The sequence below is a fragment of the Vanessa atalanta genome, chromosome 6 (genome assembly GCF_905147765.1).
Source record: "Vanessa atalanta chromosome 6, ilVanAtal1.2, whole genome shotgun sequence".
In the NCBI taxonomy this organism is placed as follows: domain Eukaryota; kingdom Metazoa; phylum Arthropoda; class Insecta; order Lepidoptera; family Nymphalidae; genus Vanessa; species Vanessa atalanta.
This window is the reverse complement of record NC_061876.1, coordinates 6,894,591-6,915,938: the sequence shown is the minus strand read 5'-3', so window position 1 is coordinate 6,915,938 and position 21,348 is coordinate 6,894,591. Positions and strand designations below refer to the sequence as shown.

Sequence of the window (21,348 nt, the reverse complement as noted above, 5' to 3'; positions counted from 1 at the left end):
GATAAAAGATCACGTCTGTCTATTTATAATATTAATCATTTCAATACTTACGAATAACTTGACAAACTGAAAATGGATCTCCCGAAAATCCAGACAAGCAAGTACATATTGGGTTGTGTTTGACAACGATACATTGAGTGTTGCGTCCACATGCTCCAGGACAAGGGTCTATACATTTTTGGTTAGAACAAGCTTTATTTAAGTGACAGTCCGAGCTCACTGTACATTCTGGACGACAGTTCGGAGGACTACCAACATACCCTTGAACGCAACCACATACGGCTTGTCCATTTATTTCTCGACATTGACTATAAGGTCCACATGGTGATGGTTGACACAAATTTGTAGACACAGGTTCTGAAAATAAATAAATTATAATGCTACTTATTTATCATTTATACTTAACATATGGTATCTTTATAATACGCACCTATCATTTCATTACAGTAGTTGAAAGGATCGCCTGATGTTCCAGAAGGACAAGAGCAAATCGGTATATGATTAATAACTTCACAAAAAGCACCACTTCCGCATGTTCCAATGCACGGGTCTTTACATTTATTTCTTATGCAAGCTTTGTTACGTTGACAATCAGAATTCAAAACACATTCAGGTTTACATCCAAAGTAAGGATCTCCAAAGAACTCCGGCAAACAAGAGCAAACACCTTCATTGCAGACGGCATTAGTTCCGCAAGGTGAAGGAGAACATGGATTACTCGTTTGGACGTCTGAAATTGTAGGTAATTGTACTAATTATATACATCAGTTATTATAAAAAGGTATATGCTTAGGATTGCTTTGAAGTAGCCTTTTACTCATTATTTTAACCTTTTAAATTCGAATAATCGAAAGTCGAAGCAATATTTATACATCATTGTACAATTTCTAATCTATATGTTAAAAAAATATTATTTAACATTAGCAACTTAATATAAGCCTTAAAATAATAATAAAATATGGTTTACGTACCATTCACTTCAACATTGCAACTTGTAAATGGATTGCCGGTGTAACTTGGTAAGCAAGAACAAATGGGTAGATGATTGTTAACAATGCACTGAGCATTCATTCCACATGCACCCGGACAAGGGTCGACACAGCGATTGTTTATGCATGCTTTATTGGCATTGCACTCTGAATTGACTGTGCACTCGGGTCTGCAACGTGGTGGCGTGCCCATGTAGTTCGGAAGGCAGCTGCAGCGAGGTATACCGTTACGATCCTCACACAGTGCATTTGCACCACACGGCGATGGCAAGCAGGGGTTGATATTATCTTGAGGTGGTAAATTCGACGTAGGATCTAACACAAAATATGGCCGCCGTTAACAAATATGCAACAACAAGTAAAAAAATTCAATACAATAAATTACAAAAAAAACTTACAAGGCATGCAATATGAGAAAGGATCTCCAGTAAAATGTTCTTGACAAGAACACATAGGGTTATGTGCGATAACTCTGCAATTAGCGTTTCGACCGCATTGGCCTACACAGGGATCAACGCATTTTCGATTAACACATGCTTTATCACTTCTACATTCGCTGTTGATTGTGCATTCAGGTCGACAATTTGGTGGAATTCCCATATATGTGTCGCTACAACTGCAAACTGCCTGAGAGTTAACCTCACGGCACTTACTATTGGGACCGCAGGGTGACGGAATACAAGGCGTAACTTTGACAAAATCTGTAAAATAACACAATATATAATCAATTACCTATTAATATGCAGTATTGGTTGTATTGAGTTTAAAATATGTGCTAATTACCTTCGACTTTGTCTATACAGTATGAATAAGCATCTCCTGTTAGACCCGTTGGACAATGACATGACGGCAAATGATTTACAACCTGACATATTCCATTTGGTGCACAGATACCAGGACAAGGATCTTTACATTTATTTTGAATACAGGCCAATGTGGGGCTACAGTCAGTGTTTATAACACACTCTGGTCGACAACCTTCATATGGGTTACCAATAAAATCTTCGAGACATGTACACGCACCAGCGCCGTTTCTTTCTGAGCATTCCGCATTAAGACCGCAAGGAGAGGGTTCACACGGAGAATTATATTCAATAACAGAATCTACAAAACAAAACCAACATAGATTTGTACATTATTTTACAAAAAAAAAACCTTGAATATTTTTTTTATTTTACCTTTGACAGGATAACAAGAGCTTAGCGGGTCACCAGTCTGACCATAAGGACACGAACAGATTAATGCGTGACTGACAACTTTACAATCAGCATTGTATCCGCATGTTTCAGGGCAAGGGTCTTTACATTTCTGGTTTATGCAAGCCTGATTGGTTGGACACTCAGAATTACTTATACACTCTGGACGACAGGCTGGTGGAGCTCCTATATAATTGACTTGACAAGAGCACGATGGAGACTCTCCGATTACTTTGCAAACTGAGTAAGGTCCACAAGGAGATGGGGTACAAGGATCTGTCGGACCCAATGGAGCTGATACTGTAAAGATTATGTACATATTAATAATATAATAAAGTCTATTTTTTGGAGCCCATTATAAATACAAAATGAGTAAACTTTTGCTATAAATTAATGTTATTAAAAAGTTGTTATTAAATATATACATACCTATCGGGATGCAGTTCGTGAATGGGTCGCCCGTATATTGAGCAGGGCATGAGCAAATAGGATTATGATTAATGACTTCACATCTTGCTCCATAACCGCAGCTACCTTTGCAAGGATTTATACATTTTTGATTATTGCAGGCTTCATCGCGAGGACATTCGGCACTAATTGTGCATTCTGGTCGACAAGATGGTGGACTACCGATGAAGTTTGGTAAACATGAGCAAATAGCTTGGTTATTAACTGTTCGACACTGACTATTTGGTCCGCATGGACTAGGATTACAAGGATTCACTTGAGTAACTGTAACAAGAAATTGCATTACAGATCAATTTTTCTTGAATAATTGTCGTTATGTGTATATGTTTTTAATACTACTTACTTTCAACTTTATAACACTCTCTAAAAGCATTACCAGTCATTCCTCGTGGACATGTGCAAATCGGAATATGATTGTAAACATTACATTCTGCAGTTGGAGCACAAGCTTGAGGGCAAGGATTCATACATTTATTACTAGAGCATACTTTGTCTGGTGAACAGTCCATATTTGTTACACATTCAGGCTTGCAACCTATGTAAGGGTCTCCATAATAATCAATTAAACAAGTGCATATTCCATTGTTACATTCAGCATTAAATCCACATGGAGATGGGTTACAAGGATCTTGAATAATAATATCTAAAAACATTTTCAAAAATATATTATTTTAGACAAAAGAGAAATAGTAACAATTATATAAATAAAAATGTAAAAAATTTACCTTGTACTGGCGGAATTAAAGTGCATCTTGTGAAAGGATCTCCAGAAAAGCTTTGTGCGCACGTGCATGCTGGGAAATGGTTAAATACAGTACATACTGCATTTTGACCACAACTGCCAGGACATGGATCGCGACATTTCATGTTCATACATGCCATGTTTGATGGACAATCTTGATTAATAGCACATTCGGGGCGGCAATTAGGAGGTAGTCCTTTGAAGTTCGACATACAAGAACATGATGGTATGCCATTTATATCTCTGCAGATGGCGTTATCTCCGCACGGATTAGGCAAACAAGGGTCTTTAGGTGTGTCAAAGAATACTTGAGCTGAAATAAAATTGAATTACAATAGTAAAAAATATAAAAATAGGAAAACGTTTAAATGATTTTTCATTGAATTTACTTACGTTGTTGATAGCATCGAGTGAACGGATCCCCTGTATAACCAGGTTTACATGAGCATACAGGGCTATGGGTAAAGACTTTGCAGTCTGAGTTTATTCCACAATGACTAGGACATGGGTTTGTGCACTTTAAATTAATACAAGCTTTATTACTTGGACATTCCGAACTGACTGTGCATTCTGGCCGACATCCAGGTGGGGTGCCAAAATAATTAGGCATACATGAACATGCACTTTGACCATTAATTGATTGACATACACTATTTGGTCCACATGGATTGGGAAGGCATGGTGTGAGAGGTTCTGAACTTAATTCTGAAAAAAAAATATATAATTACAAGTAAGCAGATACTATATAAAAAAAATCGACATATACGTAGATTTTTTGTAATTGTAATTACCTTTCATAATAACGCATCTTTGGTATGGTTCGCCTGTGTAACCAGGGGGACAAGTACAGACTGGTAAGTGATTTACAGTTGTACAGATAGCCATTGGGCCACATGTACCTGGGCAAGGATCTTGACATTTATTTCGAATACAGCTTTTGTTTGGCGTGCAATCTGTATTAACTGAACATTCAGGACGACAACCTTCATAGGGGTTTCCAATATAATCAGCCAAACATGTACAAGAACCTGCTGAGTTATGTTCCTTACAAATGGCGTTTGCACCGCACGGAGAAGGGTCACAAGGAGATGTTCTCTCAGGGTTTTGGTGTTTTTGAGGTTGGCAATTTGAAAATGGATCTCCTTCATATCCGTCATCACAGAAGCACATCGGTGTATGACTGACAACCTTGCAATTAGCATTTTGACCACAGGTATTGATACAGGGATCTTTGCATTTCTGATTGATACACGCTTGATTAGTTGGGCATTCACTGTTACTAGAACACTCGGGTCTACAATATGGTGGTGAGCCAAAGAAATTTGGCATACAAGCACATGAGGGCGCACCAGATACTTCTTTGCATATAGAATTAGCACCACACGGCGATGGTGTACATGGTAATGTATCAGCAATTACAGGATCTGTTAAGGAATAAGAAATTACAATGAGAAAATATAATTAATAAAAAGTTCAAATAAGAAATATGATAAACAGTACTTACTAAATCGTACACATCTAACAAAAGGATCCCCGGTATATTTGGGCGGACAAGTACAGATAGGATTATGTTTTACTACAACACATTTTGCTTCCACTCCGCAAGAACCCTTACATGGATCGATACATTTCTGATTACTACACGCCCTATTTGGTGTACAATCTGAGCTTACGACACATTCTGGTCGACACAACGGTGGACTACCTATGTAGCTGGAAATGCACGTGCAAACAGCTTGTCCATTAATTTCACGACATTGACTGTTTGGTCCGCATGGTGTTGGCGTACATGGGTTGGTGGTTATTGGAGCTAAAATATTTAAAAACGATCTAATAAGAGTATACATGTTTATAATTAAATATAATTTTACAAAAACTGAATACATAATTACTATTATCAAATAAAGACAAAATATCAAGAATGTTAAATTATACGAACACAAAAGTTAGAAACTATGATAAGACTTTGTGCATGTCAATCTGGATAGGTACCACCCACACATCATAATGTATATTCTACCGCCTAAAAAATACTTAGTATTTTTGTGTGTTGGTTTGAAGTGAGTGTGTCAGTGGTAACTACAAAAACATGAGACATATCATTATAATTCCAAAAATTAGTGGCGCATTGACGATGTATTTATTTCTTATATGACTTGACTTTTATATGTCTTAATAACAATTTCTACATTGCTTATAATTTTATAACTTAAAATGGACCATCCGAAAATAAGTGGTCGCCACTGCCCAGAGAAGTTCGGACTGTAAGAAATGATAATCATTCATCATTCTTCCTATCACCAACGCCTCAACAACTTTGGTAGCTAAAATATTATGTCTCTTGTGCCTTTGGGAAAATATAGAGAGTTAAATAAAAATGACCAGCCAAAACATATTATAGTTTTAGTTGAATTAATCAAAACCAAAGCAAATAGATAATATATATTATGTAATAAAACCTAAAGTTACTAACCTCTGATTAGTTCGCAACCGTAGAAAGCATTGCCTGTCATTCCCTGCGAACAGCTACACATGGGAATATGGTTCACGACAGTGCATACAGCTGAAGCGGAACATGCCCCAGGGCATGGATCTGTACATTTATTTTTCACACAAGCTTTGTCTCGTGGGCAATCACTACTAAGAACACATTCTGGTCGGCATCCGATGTATGGATCTCCCTGATTTTCCTCTATGCAGTAACAGTCACCATCATTACATACAGCATTTGTTCCACAGGGTGATGGATTACATTTGTCGATTATATCAAAATCTGCACATAATAAATTATTTGTGTCGGTCAGATATAATAATAGAAAATATCACTTGCTTTAGCTGTCATCGAGGTTAATGTAATATTTATATAATTATGAACGTACCTGGCTGAGGTCTGGGAGTACACACGTTGAAAGCATCCCCTGTGTAACCTTCAGGGCATGTACAAATTGGTACATGTCTTGAAACTGTGCAAAGTGCTCCTATTCCACAAGAACCTTCACAAGGATTTTGACATTTTTGTTGAATGCAAGCTTGTGACGGCAAACATTCTGAATTAACGACACATTCTGGTCTGCAATTAGGCGGACTTCCAACAAAATTAGGCATACATGTACACGAGGGTATATTTCTGTTTTCTTGGCAAACCGAATTAGGTCCACAAGGTGAAGGAACACAAGGGTTTTTGTAGGGTTCCAAAACGGCATTTGCTATTGGAGCTAAAACAACAACAAGGATATTCTTTATATGATTACACTAAAAAGTTTACTTACAAGCTGTTAACTTTTATCAACCAATAACTTACGCGGTAGAGGATTACATCTTGTAAATGGATCGCCAGTGTAAAGAGCTTTGCAGTTACAGATGGGACTATGATTAATAACTCTGCATTCTGTATTTATGCCACAAACATCAACACATGGATCGCTACATTTTTGGTTCAAACAAGCTTTATCTGTGGAACACTCTGTACTTATGGTACACTCGGGACGACAGCCAGGTGGTGATCCTATATAATTTGGCATACATGAACAAACGGCTTGCTTATTTACTTCTTGGCAACGACTATTAGGTCCACATGGAGATGGTTGGCATACGTCGACAGCATCTTCAATAGTTTCTGGTGGAAAAGAAGTCATTTTAATATTAAATTTTTATTATCAAACAAATGTCAAAAGTATGAATATCGTTATATACTTACGTTTTTGTACACAGTATCGGAATGGATCTCCTGTAAAACCTGTGTTACAAGAACATGAAGGAACATGGTTTATCACTTGACAAATAGCATTTGGTGCACAAGCTCCTGGACAAGGATCTTGGCACTTATTCACTATACATGCTTTGTGTGTAGGACAATCGGAATTTATCAAACATTCGGGTCTGCAACCATCATACGGATTACCCAAAAAGTCTGGTAAACAAGTACAAGATCCGGCACCATTAAATTCTTTACATAAAGCATTAGCTCCACAAGGAGATGGTAGGCAGGGCGATGTTATCTCTTGTACAGTTTCTGTTCTGTGACATTCTACAAATGGATTACCGGTATAATCAGCTGGGCATGAACATGAAGGCGAGTGACTTATAACATGACATTCTGCGTTAGCTCCACAAGAATTTTCACATGGGTTAACACATTTTTCGTTAATACAAGCTCGGTGTGTTGAGCACTCAGAATTACTGATACATTCTGGTTTACAGTATGGCGGCGCACCAAAGTATCCTGGCTTACACGAGCAAGTTGGTGTGCCTAAAGCTTCTTTACAAATAGAATTTGGTCCACATGGTGAAGGAATACAAGCGTTGATTATTTCAGGTATTACTTCTTGATAAATACATCTCATGAACGGATCACCTGTATATGATGACGGACAAGAACAAATAGGATTGTGATTTATAACTTGACATTTAGCATTAATACCGCAAGCTCCTTGACAGGGTTTGATACATTTTCTATTAGAGCAAGCCTCATCTGGCAAACAGTCTGTGCTAACAATACATTCTGGTCTGCAGGATGGTGGGCTTCCAATATATCCAACCAAACATGTACAAACTGCTTGTCCGTTTATATCACGACATTGACTGTTTGGTCCACAAGGGCTTGGATGACATGGCTGCGGTATTTCAACTAAAACAATGACACGTTAGAAAATTATTATCGTATAATTTTTTAAGCTATTTTTATAACACTAGACACTTAAAAGTTAACAATTTATGTAGAATTTAATTTAAGAAATATAAACGTAGCTGGTAAAATATTTCATTCTTACCTTGTAGGATAGTACAGTGGGTGAAAGCGTTGCCAGACATATTTTCGGGGCATCTACACATTGGTACGTGACTTATCACTTCACAAATTCCATTACTTGCACATACACCGCTGTTGCAAGGGTTTACACATTTATTTTTATAGCAAGCTTTGTCTTGCGTGCAATCTGAACTAAGTATGCATTCAGGACGGCATTCAAAGTACGGATCTCCTTGAAACTCAGGCAGACAGGAACAAACGCCGTTATTACATACTGCATTTGACCCACAGGGAGATGGTATGCAAGGATCATTATCAACATCGTTTGTTACATCTGCAACTATTAAAATATAAATAAGTTAAAAAACAGGTATATGTAAGTTAATTGAAACAAAAATATAATATTTTTTTAAAACATGTTCTTACCTTGTAGCTTACATTCAGTAAATGCATCTCCCACATAACTTTCTAGGCATTTACAAATAGGTGTGTGGTTTTTCACAAAGCATTGAGCATTAATACCACAAGATCCTGGACAAGGATCTTTACATTTATGATTTATGCAGGCTAAACTACTCGAACAGTCCGCGTTAATGACACATTCTGGCCTACAGTTCGGCGGTGCTCCGAAATAATTTTCCAAACATGTACAAGATGGAATGCCATTGTGTTCTTTACATTCGCTAAATGGACCACATGGTGAAGGTAAGCAAGGATTACGTTGCACTTCAGGAATATAAGCTTTAATAGGATAACATCGACTAAAAGGGTCGCCTGTGAAGTGTTCCATACATGTACAAATAGGGCTATGATTAATTACTAAGCAATTTGCGTTTTGCCCACATTGACCAGAACAAGGATTAATACACTTTTGAGCTACACATGCTTTATCAGAGGGACACTCGCTGCTGATTATACATTCGGGTCTGCAATTTGGTGGAGTGCCTCTGTACTCTGGCATACAGCTGCATATAGCTTGTTGGTTACGTATTTTACAAATGCTGTTTGGTCCACATGGAGATGGTTTGCAAGGATCAGAATCGATTTCAATTTCTGAAAGAACGTAAATAATAAGTAGTGATAACTTAAATAATAACAAAATTCATATGAAAGCAAATATTGTTTACCTTGTCTCAAGAAACAATTTTGAAACGGGTTTCCGGTATAGCCAGGATAACAAGTACATAAAGGTGCATGGTTAACTGTTTGACAATCTGCATTCACGGCACACGTTCCTGGGCAAGGATCTTGGCATTTATTTTGTTGACATACTTTGTTAGACGGACAATCCGTATTGACAGTACACTCAGGTCGACATCCTTCATACGGATTTCCAAAGTAACCGGGAGAACAAACACAAGAGCCGATATTATTGCGTTCTTTGCATATAGCATTGCTACCACAAGGCGATGGGGTACACGGAGACGGTTTTTCAAGAACCTGGATACTTTGTATTTGACAGACAACAAATGGATCTCCTGTATATCCTTGTGGGCATAAGCAATTTGGAGTATGGCTGACAACTTTACATTGCGCTAATGAGCCACACGCGCCAGCACAAGGATCATTACATTTGTTGTTAATACAAGCCAGATGATTGGAGCATTCGCTATTACTTGTGCATTCTGGGCGACAATTTGGTGGAGTTCCCACAAACTCTGACATACAAGAGCAAGACGGTGTATCATTTATTGTTCGACAAACGGAATTAGGCCCACAAGGTGAAGGAACGCACGGGTTTATTTGCGGTGGTGCTTCAACGGCTAAAACATTACAAAAAGTATGTTTATTGACACTGTTACTTTTCTTATGTTAGATAAAAAACAAAATAAAAAGAACTCACATTTTATTATACATCTACTAAAGGGATCTCCGGTGAATCCAGTAGGACACGAACAAATAGGATTATGATTAACAACTTCACATAGCGCTTTAATTCCACATGCTCCATTACATGGGTTCAAGCATTTGTGATTGGTACAAGCCTTGTTTAATGGACATTCCGAGCTAGTTGTGCACTCAGGTCTGCAAGTTGGTGGATTTCCGATATATCCCCGTATACAAGAACAAACTGGGACATTATTTACTTCACGACATTGGCTATTTGGCCCGCATGGACTGGGATTGCATGGATTTGAAGGCATAGTAACTGTAAGTAAATTAAATAATATAAAAAGAATGAAAATTGTAAGCTATTATTTTTATCCAAAAAATATTGTAGTTACCTTGGACTACATTGCAAGAAACAAAAGAATTGCCAGTAAATCCAGCAGGGCAGCTGCACATAGGAACATGATTTACTACTTCACATAAAGCATTGGTACCGCATATATCTGGACATGGGTTATAACATTTTTTAGAGTTACAAATTAGATTTTTCGCACAATCTGTACTGATTGTACACTCTGGTCGACATCCAATGTAAGGGTCACCGTGATATTCTGGTAGACATGAACATTCTCCATTATTACATTCCGCATTAGATCCACATGGAGATGGATTACAGGGATCAATCTTTTCATCTATGAAAAATAAAAACCATAATTAGTGCCATGTTAAATTTTACGATTGTAATGCATTTATAATATAAGTTTTACTGTACCTTGGAATGGCTCAAATTCGCAAGCAGAAAATGGGTCACCGTTATAGCCCTCAAGGCATGTACAGATTGCTACATGATTTATTACGAAACATCTTGCATTTTTACCACATGAACCAAGACAGGGGTCAATGCACTTCTCATTAGTGCATACCAAGGAACTGACACAATCTTGGTTAGTAGTACATTCTGGCTTACAATTAGGCGGGCTACCAAAGTAACCTAACGAGCAAGAGCAACTTGCTTGCCCTCCTACATTGCGACAAATAGCGTTAAGGCCACAGGGCGAAGGTACACATGGATCTCTTACGTCATCCAACTGAGGTTGCCGTACTGTAATATTTATAAATAAAATATAATTAATACTGAATTATTAAACATATATTAACAATTTTATTGAGAAATAAACAAAAATATACCCGGTTGAATATAGCATCTTGAAAATGGATCTCCTGTGTATCCAGGTAGACAACTGCAAATTGGATTATGGTGAATCACTCGACAATCAGCCTTCAGACCGCAAGGACCCGGGCAGGGGTTTATACATTTCTGGTTTATACATGCTTTATCTAAAGCACAATCGGAATTGAGTAGGCACTCAGGTTTGCAAGTTGGTGGTTCACCGATAAAGTTCGGTAAGCAACTGCATACCGCTTGATTGTTAATAAGTTTACATTGGCTATTGGGACCACAGGGACTTGGATAGCAAACACTTACTGGAGTTGTATCTTGCACTGTAATTGAAATAAATACATATTAAATAATATTATGTTTTTATTATATAAATACATATGAGATTTAGTAAAATACATAATAAGCTTACATGGTATAAATGTACACCTTCGGAAAGCATCGCCTGTGTAACCAGAAATGCAAAGACAAGTAGGTGAATGGTTTACTGTCGTACATTCAGCGTTCACTCCACAAGTTCCAGGGCAAGGATCTTGACATTTGTTATTGATACATGCTCTATTTCCTGGACAGTCGGAGTTTGAGACACATTCTGGGCGACAGCTCTCGTATGGATTCCCAAAATAGCCTTCGTTACACATACACGAGCCTACATTATTTTGCTCCTTGCAAATTGCATTAGATCCACAGGGCGATGGAGAACATGGCGTGAGTATTTCAATGGCTGTTTTTATAGAGCACTGTGTAAATGGATCGCCTTCGAATCCTTGTGAACAAACGCACATAGCAGAATGGCTGACTACGCGACATTCAGCGTTTGTACCGCAAGCATTTAGGCAGGGGTCTTTACATTTTTGATTTAAACATGCCAAATGCGGTGAGCATTCACTATTGCTAACACATTCAGGTTTGCAATACGGCGGTTGGCCCTTAAATTCTGGCATACAGCTGCATGAGGGGTTTTCGTTTACTTCTTGGCAAATTGAATTTGGGCCGCAAGGTGAAGGCAAGCAAGGGTTTAATGTAACCGGTACTACATCTGAAGACAACAAAAAGGTAATTCAAACTCAAAGCATCATAGTATATATTAAGTTACGGTATGTTGTTTTTATTTAACCAGTTAGATAGAGTTTTAAAATGGTCTTACTTGATATATAGGAGCATTCTACGAAAGGATCACCCGAGAATCCACTAGGACAAGCGCAAACAGGATTGTGATTAATAACTTCACATGTTGCTCTTATACCACAAGAACCAATGCATGGATTAACACACTTTTGTTGGATGCAGGCTTTGTTTTGTGAACATTCGGCATTTCCTACACATTCTGGTCGACAAGCAGGTGGCACACCCAAGTAGGTTGGTAAACAAGAACATACAGCTTGATTATTTATTTCGCGACACTGGCTATTCTGTCCGCAAATTGCTGAACTACAAGGATGTTCGGACACTGGAGCTAAAAATGTCACATACATTAATACAATATCAAACCAAAATATTACCTTTAAAAAATATTAAAAAATAATTACCTCTAATTGGATTACAGATAACAAAGGCATTTCCAGTAAATCCATTACTACATGTACACATAGGGATATGGTTTACTACTTGACATAAAGCATTAACTCCGCAAGTGCCAATACACGGGTCAATACACTTTTGTTGGAAACAAGCTTTTTGGACGTCACAGTCAGAACTAAAGACACATTCTGGTCTACAATTAAAGTATGGATCACCATGATATTCTGATAAACATTGGCACTGCCCATTGATACATTCAGCGTTGGATCCACATCGTATATTCGTACAAGCATCCGTAGTAACAAGTTCCACTAAACACAAAAATTGTTTTTATTATAAAATGATTTACACGATAATATAATATAATTTTCGATTAGTACAATTACCTTCCAAAGGTTGAGGCCTACAGCTAGTAAATGGGTCTCCGATATAGCCTTCTATACAAGTACAAATAGGTATGTGATTAAGGACACTGCACGAAGCTGACATTCCGCATGAGCCAGGACAAGGATCCTGACACTTGGAGTTTATACAAGCACGATCACTAGAGCAATCTGCATGTATACTGCATTCTGGGCGACAGTTTGGTGGACTTCCAATAAAGTTCAAAAGACAAGAACAAGAAGGATTATTTCCAATATTTCTACACTCCGCATTTGGACCACATGGCGACGGTATGCATGGGTTCCTTGTATCAATAACAGGTTCGACTGAAATATAAATAAATAAATATACAATACATAAAATATACACTATAAACAAAAATAAATGTTTAAAACCATAACTCTTTTGTAATACTTACAAGCAATTGGTGTACACAAAGTGAAAGGATCACCAGTGTAAGAAGTTTTACAAGAACATATTGGGCTATGGTTTATCATTTTGCAATTAGAATTAACACCACAAGGCCTTGGGCAGGGATTGATACACTTGTTGTTAACACAAGCTTTATCATGTGGACATTCGGAGCTCACTATACATTCAGGTCGACAGTTCGGTGGATATCCCATATATCCTAACAAACAAGAGCATACTACTTGACCATTGCTCTCTTTACATTGACTGTTGGGGCCACATGGTGAAGGATAACATAGATCCGTTGGGGTGGTCGCTTGAACAGGCTCTGAAATAGTATGAAACTTATAAGCATATATTTAAGAGATAAACAATAGCTCGTCAAGTAGACAAGTGGAAGAGGCAAAAAAGATTGTTAAAAACATTGACAAACCTTGATAAACGCAATATTTAAATGGATCTCCTGTATAACCACTTAAACATGTACACAGAGGAACGTGGTTAACTACTTGGCACACAGCATTCATGCTACAGCTACCAGGACAGGGGTCTGCGCATTTATTTTTAATGCACGCTTTATTAGATGGACAGTCAGTATTAATAACACACTCTGGTCGACAACCGTCATATGGATTGCCGATATAGCCTTCTATACAACTGCATGAACCAGCATTTCTATTCTCTTTACATACAGCATTTGCTCCGCATGGTGAAGGTGAGCATGGATTTGTAATGGCTTCAATTTGTAAAATTTCTCGTGTGCAACTAAAGAATGGATCACCTGTGTAACCAATGGCACAGAGACATATTGGTGAATGACTAACTACTTTACATTCTGCATTTGTGCCACATACACCTTCGCATGGGTTTATACATTTCATGCGTACACAGGATAAATGTGGTAGACATTCTTCATTAGAAGTACATTCTGGTTTGCAGTAAGGCGGTTGACCGTGATAGCCTTCTTGACAAGTACATGAAGGAACTTCATTTATTTCTTTACATATCGAATTAGGACCACAAGGCGAAGGTGTGCATACGTTTATATGTTCTGGTAATTTTTCAGCTGTAAACATTTAAAAAGTTAGTATATTACAATTTCTTAAATATTTATGGTTATGGAAAAGTAATTATCGTGTCGATACGAGTATACTTACGTAAATTGAAACAGCGTGAAAATGGATCACCAGTAAATCTAGATGGGCATGTACAAATCGGATTATGATTTACAACTTTGCATTCAGCATTAACACCACATGAACCAACACAAGGATTAACACAACGTTGGTTGCTGCAAGCCTGATCAAGACGACATTCTGCGCTTATCGTGCATTCAGGTCGGCAACTAGGTGGCGTGCCGATATTATTTGGTGCGCACGAACAGACGGCCTGTCCGTTTACTTCTCTGCACTGACTATTCGGGCCACAAGGAGAAGGTTGACAAGGATTAACAATAGCAGATTCTGAAAGAAAATGGATAATAAGTATGTTTTGTAGTACTAATCGATGCTTTTTAATTTTCCTAATTCTTACGTAACTTGCCTGTAAATGGACGACACTCTAAGAAAGCGTTGCCTGTTGAACGTTCTGGACAGCTACACATTGGAATATGATTAATTACGTTACATATTGCAGTAACTGCGCATGTGCCCGGACAAGGGTCTAAGCATTTATTTTTTATACAAGATTTATCACGTTCGCAGTCAGAGCTTTGCACACATTCAGGTCGACAATTATCGTACGGATCTCCTTGGAATTCTGGAATGCAACTGCACTTGCCATTATGACATTCTGCGTTAGCTCCACAGGGTGAAGGGTTACATAAATCGTCTTGAACTACAAACAAAAAAAGACATATTATGTAGCAAATAGGTAGATAGTAATTATCTGAAGAAATTTAAATCTTATATTACCTTTCTGGATAGGGTTACATTGAATAAATGCATTTCCTGTATACCCTTCATTACAAATGCATATTGCAATATGATTCATAAGTTGACAATTGGCATTAAGTCCACAGGAACCGGGACAAGGATCTCTACACTTTTGATTTATACAGGCAAGATTGCTAGCACAATCTTCGTTAATAGTACATTCGGGGCGGCAATTTGGTGGACTTCCTTCAAAGTTATCTTGACAAGAGCAGGATGGAATGCCATTTCGGTTTTGACATAGAGAGTTTGGTCCACATGGCGACGGCTGACAGGGATCAATTTCAATTGGTGCTCGAATTGGGACTAAAAATAGGAGTAATACATATGCATGTAAACAATAAATATACATAAAAAAACATTAACAAGAATCAATTAATTATTATTACTGTTTATGTCACAGTTTTTCACGCTAATACTGTTTTATATTTTTTTAAATAGCACTACCTAACTTAGCATTAACTCATTTATTAACTAAGATATAATACGATTGTCTTACGGCAGTTTTAAATTAGAAATATATTTGTGATTTAAACATAAAAATGATATAATCATCAAACAAGAATAATTCTATTTTGAGGTAACGCATTAATTCCTACAATATAATTGTATTCCTATTGGTATAATTAAAGAAGTAAAGAATATAGGTGATATGAAGAATTACTTTTTATAGAATGAAAAAATGGTTATGGTTAAAATGTAAGATAGTTGCAGAAAGGACGATGGCTGACGGCACTCATCAGAAATAATATAGTAGATAGTAAATTACATTCAGCATGTTGAGATGGATATGTAGAGAGAGGAAAACAGATATATTACGAGTAGTTAAAAGGAAATCTCAAAGTTACACGTGGATGATAGAAAAGCTGAAAATAAATATTATATAACATTAAGAAACTTTACCTGCTATTTTATAACAGTTTGAGAAAGGATCTCCCGTGTATCTATTTTGGCACGTACAGATTGGACTATGGTTTATAACACGACAATCTGTATTCTGACCGCATGGTCCAGGGCAAGGTGATACACATTTTTGGTTTTTACAAGATTTGTCTGGCGGGCATTCTGTGCTAACCACACATTCTGGTCTACAATTGGGAGGTGATCCGCGGTATTCAGGTAAACAAGAACATATGCTTATGCCGTTTGAAATTCGACACTGACTATTAGGTCCACAAGGAGATGGTAAGCATGGATTAGTTGATTCTTCATCACGTTCTAAAATAAAAAATAAATAAAATAAATATTGTCGCAATTTTTCAATGTTTGCTTATGGTGTGCAAAAGGTACAATTTAGTTGCAGTTAAGCTTATAATCAAAAGTTTATTAATTGTAAAAAATTAACTCTTACCTTTTAAAATACATTGCCTAAATGGATCGCCCGTATATGGACTACGACACGTACACAAAGGTGAGTGATTTACTACTTGGCAATCAGCATTGATAGCGCAAGTACCTGGACACGGATCAATGCATTTATTTCTTGTACAGGCTTTGTTGCTGGGACAATCCGTGTTAACAACGCATTCTGGTTGGCAACTTTCATAAGGATTACCAAAATAACCCGTCAAACACACACATGCGCCGGCTCCTGACCTCTCTTTACATTCAGCATTCGGTCCGCAAGGAGAGGGTGTACAGGGTGACAAAGACTCGGTAGGTACTAAGGCATTTATCGTACATTGTATAGCAGCATCTCCACTCCAGCCATCGGGGCAATGACACGCTGCAGTATGACTAATAACTCTACATTCTGCATTTGTTCCACATGCTTGAATACAAGGGTCTTTGCATTTTTTGTTTATACATGCCAATTGAGGAGCGCATTCATTATTTGATATACATTCGGGGCGACAATTTGGTGGAGACCCAAGAAAGTCGGGCATACATTGACAAGATGGTATCTCTGATTCTGAAGGTTGACAAATAGAATTTGGACCACAAGGTGAGGGTTGGCATGGATTTACAGGTACAGAAGGCTCGGAAATAGCTGCAATGGAATAAAGGTTAATTATTATAATATATTATTATTACAAAAGAACTTGAGTCATTAAAAATTAAATACTAACGTATAAATATGCATCTTGTGAAAGGATCTCCTGTCATTCCCTCAGAACAGGTACATATTGGGTTGTGGTTAATTACTTGACATTTCGATGCAACGCCACAGGCGCCTACACATGGATTTATACATTTTTGGTTGCTACAAGCTTTGTCGGAAGGACAGTCGGAGCTTGCAACGCATTCTGGACGACAGGAAGGAGGTGCGCCGCGGTAGCCTGTCATACAAGAGCATACTGCTTGATTGTTGAATTCTCGACACTGACTGAATGGTCCACATGGGCTAGACTGGCATGGGTTTTGTTTAACAGTATCTGCAAAAAAATAATAAATTAACGTTGGTAACCAATAATTGTAATCAAAATAACACTTAAGTATATATATATATATATATATATTTACGATATGAACGCTATTAATTGGATCAATATTTATCTATAAAATAATCGAATTATTGAAGAACAATAAGGAAATATAATAGTATAATAAACGTACCTTTTATTGGGTTACATTGAACAAAAGCGTTACCCGTAGAAAAGGCAGGACATGTACACATAGCCATATGATTGACAACTTCACAAAGCGCATTGGTACCACAGGTATTCTCACAAGGATTTATGCAACGTTGTCTTACGCAAGCTTTGTTTAATGGACATTCAGAACTAATCGTGCACTCGGGACGGCAACCAAAATATGGATCACCGTGATACTCGGGTATACAGGTACAAACGCCATTGTCGCAAATTGAATTTGGTCCACAGGGTGACGGATTGCATGGATTGATAGACACTGGTTCTGAAAATTAAAAAAGAAGGTAACTTAGATAACGTTAAAAATTAAAATTATGATGAATGTTGATGTTATTATATCTCATCTTACCTATTTCTCTTTTGATGGAACAACTTGTAAACGGATCCCCTATGTAGCCTTTGATGCAAGTACAAATAGATACATGACTCTGAACTCTACATTCAGCGTTTACACCGCATGAACCCGGACATGGGTCAATGCATTTCTCATTTATACACGCTTTGTCATTAGAGCAATCAGTATTGATTACACACTCTGGACGACAATTTGGTGGACTTCCACTATATTGAGGTAAACAAGAACAAGCGGGTAAATCATTTACATTTTGACATTGAGAGAATGGTCCACAGGGTGATGGAAGGCAAGGATTTAGTATAACAGTAGAGACCTCGGGTACTGAAAAAAGAATAATTTATTAAATAAAATATACAATAAAATATTTTAAATTAATTAAATGATTAAAAATGTAATACGGCGATTATAATACCTCTGTAACATCGACTAAATGGATCTCCTGTATGTAAGGGCTTACAAGTACAGATTGGACTATGGTTGATAACTTTACAATCTGTGTTAACTCCACAGACGCCATCACAAGCGTTTTTACATTTCTGATTAATGCATGCGTGTTGTTGCGAACATTCCGAACTAACAAGGCATTCGGGGCGGCAGTTGGGTGGAGATCCTATATACTCTGGTTGACAAGTGCAGATTGCTTGATTATTAAGTATCTTGCACATACTATTTGGGCCACATGGCGAAGGTTCGCAAAGATTTTTCGGGGCATCTAAAAATGTACATGAGTAGCATATTGTAAATTTTCCACTGTCATAAAGAAAGATTTTATAAAAGTACAGGAAAATATTTCTATGATTACATACCTAACGACTTTTGGACACACTCTTGATAAGGGTTGCCTATAAGTCCTTCCAAACAGGTGCACGCAGGAGCATGATTAATTACATTACATACGGCATTACGCCCACAAATATTTCCACAAGGGTTTATACATTTATTTTGCATACAAGCCATGTTAAGAGGACATTCAGAGTTAACAACACATTCGGGGCGACAACCTTCATATGGATTACCAATATATTCTGGCTGACATATACAAGCTCCCGCTCCTCTTTGTTCTTTACAAATTGCATTCGGACCACAGGGAGAGGGGAAACAAGGAGTTAGAGACACTTCTATTACTTTACATTCGATAAATCCATCTCCAGTGTAACCCGCAGGACAAATGCATTGAGGTGCATGACTTAGTACCCTACACTCCGCACCAATTCCACAGGATCCCGGGCAAGGATCTTTGCATCTTTGATTAATACAAGCTTGTTCATTTGGACATTCGCTGTTGGCAATACATTCAGGCCGACAACTTGGTGGACTTCCTGTATATGAGTCAAGACATGCACACGATGGTGAACCTGATACTTCTTTGCAAATGGAATTTGGTCCACACGGCGACGGCTCACAAGGGTTTACATAAACCTGTTGTTCTATATCTGAAAGGTAAATGTAACTTGCTTTATTAAATCACTATTACAATTGTGAATGGTAATTGTAACTATTAATATTACATTACTATAAAATATTTTGGCTCGGCGGTGAAGGAAAACATCGTAAGGAAACCTGCATGTGTCTAATTTCAACGAAATTCTGCCACATGTGTATTCCGCCAACCCGCATTGGAGCAGCGTGGTGGAATATGCTCCAAACCTTCTCCTCAAAGGGAGAGGAGGCCTTTATCCCAGCAGTGGGACATTTACGGGCTGCTAATGCTAATAATGTTTAAATAAAGTTGGCGATGTCACCGAGTTATCCGGTTATCACGGAAGGAAAAAAGACTGTTTCAATTTTTTTTAGAGATTATGGAATAATTCTATACATAAATAAGCATTACCAACCTTTCTGTATGCATCTATTAAATGGATCACCAGTAAGCCCAGGCGGACAAGAGCAAATCGGATTATGATTTATAACTTGACAATTGGCTCTAAGTCCACAGTTTCCTTTACAAGGGTCAATACAACGTTGTCCAGAACATGCTCTATCGAGATCACATTCTGAACTAGTAACGCATTCAGGTCTACAAGTAGGCGGAGCACCTTTATAATTTGGCAAACAAGTGCAAATGGCTTGTCCGTTTATCTCTCTACACTGACTATTCGGTCCACAAGGAGATGGATTACAGGGATTTATTACTTCAGTATTTTTGATTTTCCTGCACTCAAGAAAGGCATTTCCTGAAAAGCCTAGTGGACAAGTACACATCGGTATATGATTATATATTTTGCAGTCTGCTCCTAGTCCACAGGTGTTAAGGCAAGGATCCACGCATTTGTTCTTGACGCAAGCTTTATTTTGCGAACAATCAGTGTTTAATAGACATTCTGGTCTACAACCAAAATAGGGATCACCCATGTATTCAGGTAGACAGGTACACTCTCCATCATTGCATTTAGTGTTAGATCCACACGGCGAAGGATTACAAAGATCGTATTCAACTTCTTCTGGAAATTTTATTTTAAGATTAATATTAATTTTATTAATTATACCAATTTAATAAGGTTCCAAAATTTATACAAAAATTTTAATTTTTAATGTACCTATTCATTTAATAGTTTTATTAAATGGAATAATGATTAATACTAAATATATACTAACGGTAGTTTTATATTGTAATATTATTAATTAGGATGTTCAAACATATTACCTTCGTTTAATGGAATTGGAAGACACTGTACGAAGGGATCACCATTATATTGATCAACACAACTACATTGAGCAATGTGATTAAATACAGAACATTTAGCATTGAGACCACAAGCTCCGGAACATGGATCCAGACATTTCTCGTTGATACAGGCTTGATTACTGGGACACTCTGAATTAATTGTGCATTCAGGCCGACAATTAGGAGGATTACCCATATAGCCAGCTTGACACGCGCACGAAACTGACCCTACATTTCGACATTCTGCGTAAAGACCACATGGTGAAGGCAAGCAAGGGTCTGCATTTGGTAAGTCTGGTGGTTGTGACACTGCAAAATATATAAATACATTAAGCAAT

General features: G+C 37.5%; 1 protein-coding gene across 1 annotated transcript in view; it reads right to left on the bottom strand.

Moving 5' to 3' along the window:
• LOC125064788 overlaps window positions 1-21,348 on the bottom strand; it is a 98,445-nt gene that overhangs the window by 18,887 nt on the left and 58,210 nt on the right. The window contains exons 64-104 of the mRNA XM_047672014.1: window positions 20,990-21,319; window positions 20,181-20,786; window positions 19,152-19,778; window positions 18,758-19,057; window positions 18,340-18,666; window positions 17,956-18,255; window positions 17,469-17,774; window positions 16,751-17,389; window positions 16,303-16,617; window positions 15,382-15,705; window positions 15,011-15,304; window positions 14,626-14,931; window positions 13,902-14,534; window positions 13,476-13,796; window positions 13,060-13,383; window positions 12,682-12,984; window positions 12,300-12,608; window positions 11,565-12,191; window positions 11,161-11,475; window positions 10,745-11,074; window positions 10,368-10,664; window positions 9,986-10,291; window positions 9,270-9,905; window positions 8,569-9,195; window positions 8,165-8,482; window positions 7,093-8,022; window positions 6,697-7,011; window positions 6,275-6,610; window positions 5,869-6,168; window positions 4,900-5,205; window positions 4,187-4,819; window positions 3,789-4,100; window positions 3,379-3,708; window positions 2,997-3,296; window positions 2,615-2,917; window positions 2,168-2,485; window positions 1,773-2,093; window positions 1,388-1,690; window positions 972-1,304; window positions 431-730; window positions 52-357 (exon numbers count right to left, since the gene is read on the bottom strand). Of these exons, the coding sequence (XP_047527970.1) occupies window positions 52-357; window positions 431-730; window positions 972-1,304; window positions 1,388-1,690; window positions 1,773-2,093; window positions 2,168-2,485; window positions 2,615-2,917; window positions 2,997-3,296; window positions 3,379-3,708; window positions 3,789-4,100; window positions 4,187-4,819; window positions 4,900-5,205; window positions 5,869-6,168; window positions 6,275-6,610; window positions 6,697-7,011; window positions 7,093-8,022; window positions 8,165-8,482; window positions 8,569-9,195; window positions 9,270-9,905; window positions 9,986-10,291; window positions 10,368-10,664; window positions 10,745-11,074; window positions 11,161-11,475; window positions 11,565-12,191; window positions 12,300-12,608; window positions 12,682-12,984; window positions 13,060-13,383; window positions 13,476-13,796; window positions 13,902-14,534; window positions 14,626-14,931; window positions 15,011-15,304; window positions 15,382-15,705; window positions 16,303-16,617; window positions 16,751-17,389; window positions 17,469-17,774; window positions 17,956-18,255; window positions 18,340-18,666; window positions 18,758-19,057; window positions 19,152-19,778; window positions 20,181-20,786; window positions 20,990-21,319 (15,966 nt within the window). The remainder of the gene's footprint in view (window positions 1-51; window positions 358-430; window positions 731-971; window positions 1,305-1,387; window positions 1,691-1,772; window positions 2,094-2,167; window positions 2,486-2,614; window positions 2,918-2,996; window positions 3,297-3,378; window positions 3,709-3,788; window positions 4,101-4,186; window positions 4,820-4,899; window positions 5,206-5,868; window positions 6,169-6,274; window positions 6,611-6,696; window positions 7,012-7,092; window positions 8,023-8,164; window positions 8,483-8,568; window positions 9,196-9,269; window positions 9,906-9,985; window positions 10,292-10,367; window positions 10,665-10,744; window positions 11,075-11,160; window positions 11,476-11,564; window positions 12,192-12,299; window positions 12,609-12,681; window positions 12,985-13,059; window positions 13,384-13,475; window positions 13,797-13,901; window positions 14,535-14,625; window positions 14,932-15,010; window positions 15,305-15,381; window positions 15,706-16,302; window positions 16,618-16,750; window positions 17,390-17,468; window positions 17,775-17,955; window positions 18,256-18,339; window positions 18,667-18,757; window positions 19,058-19,151; window positions 19,779-20,180; window positions 20,787-20,989; window positions 21,320-21,348) is intronic.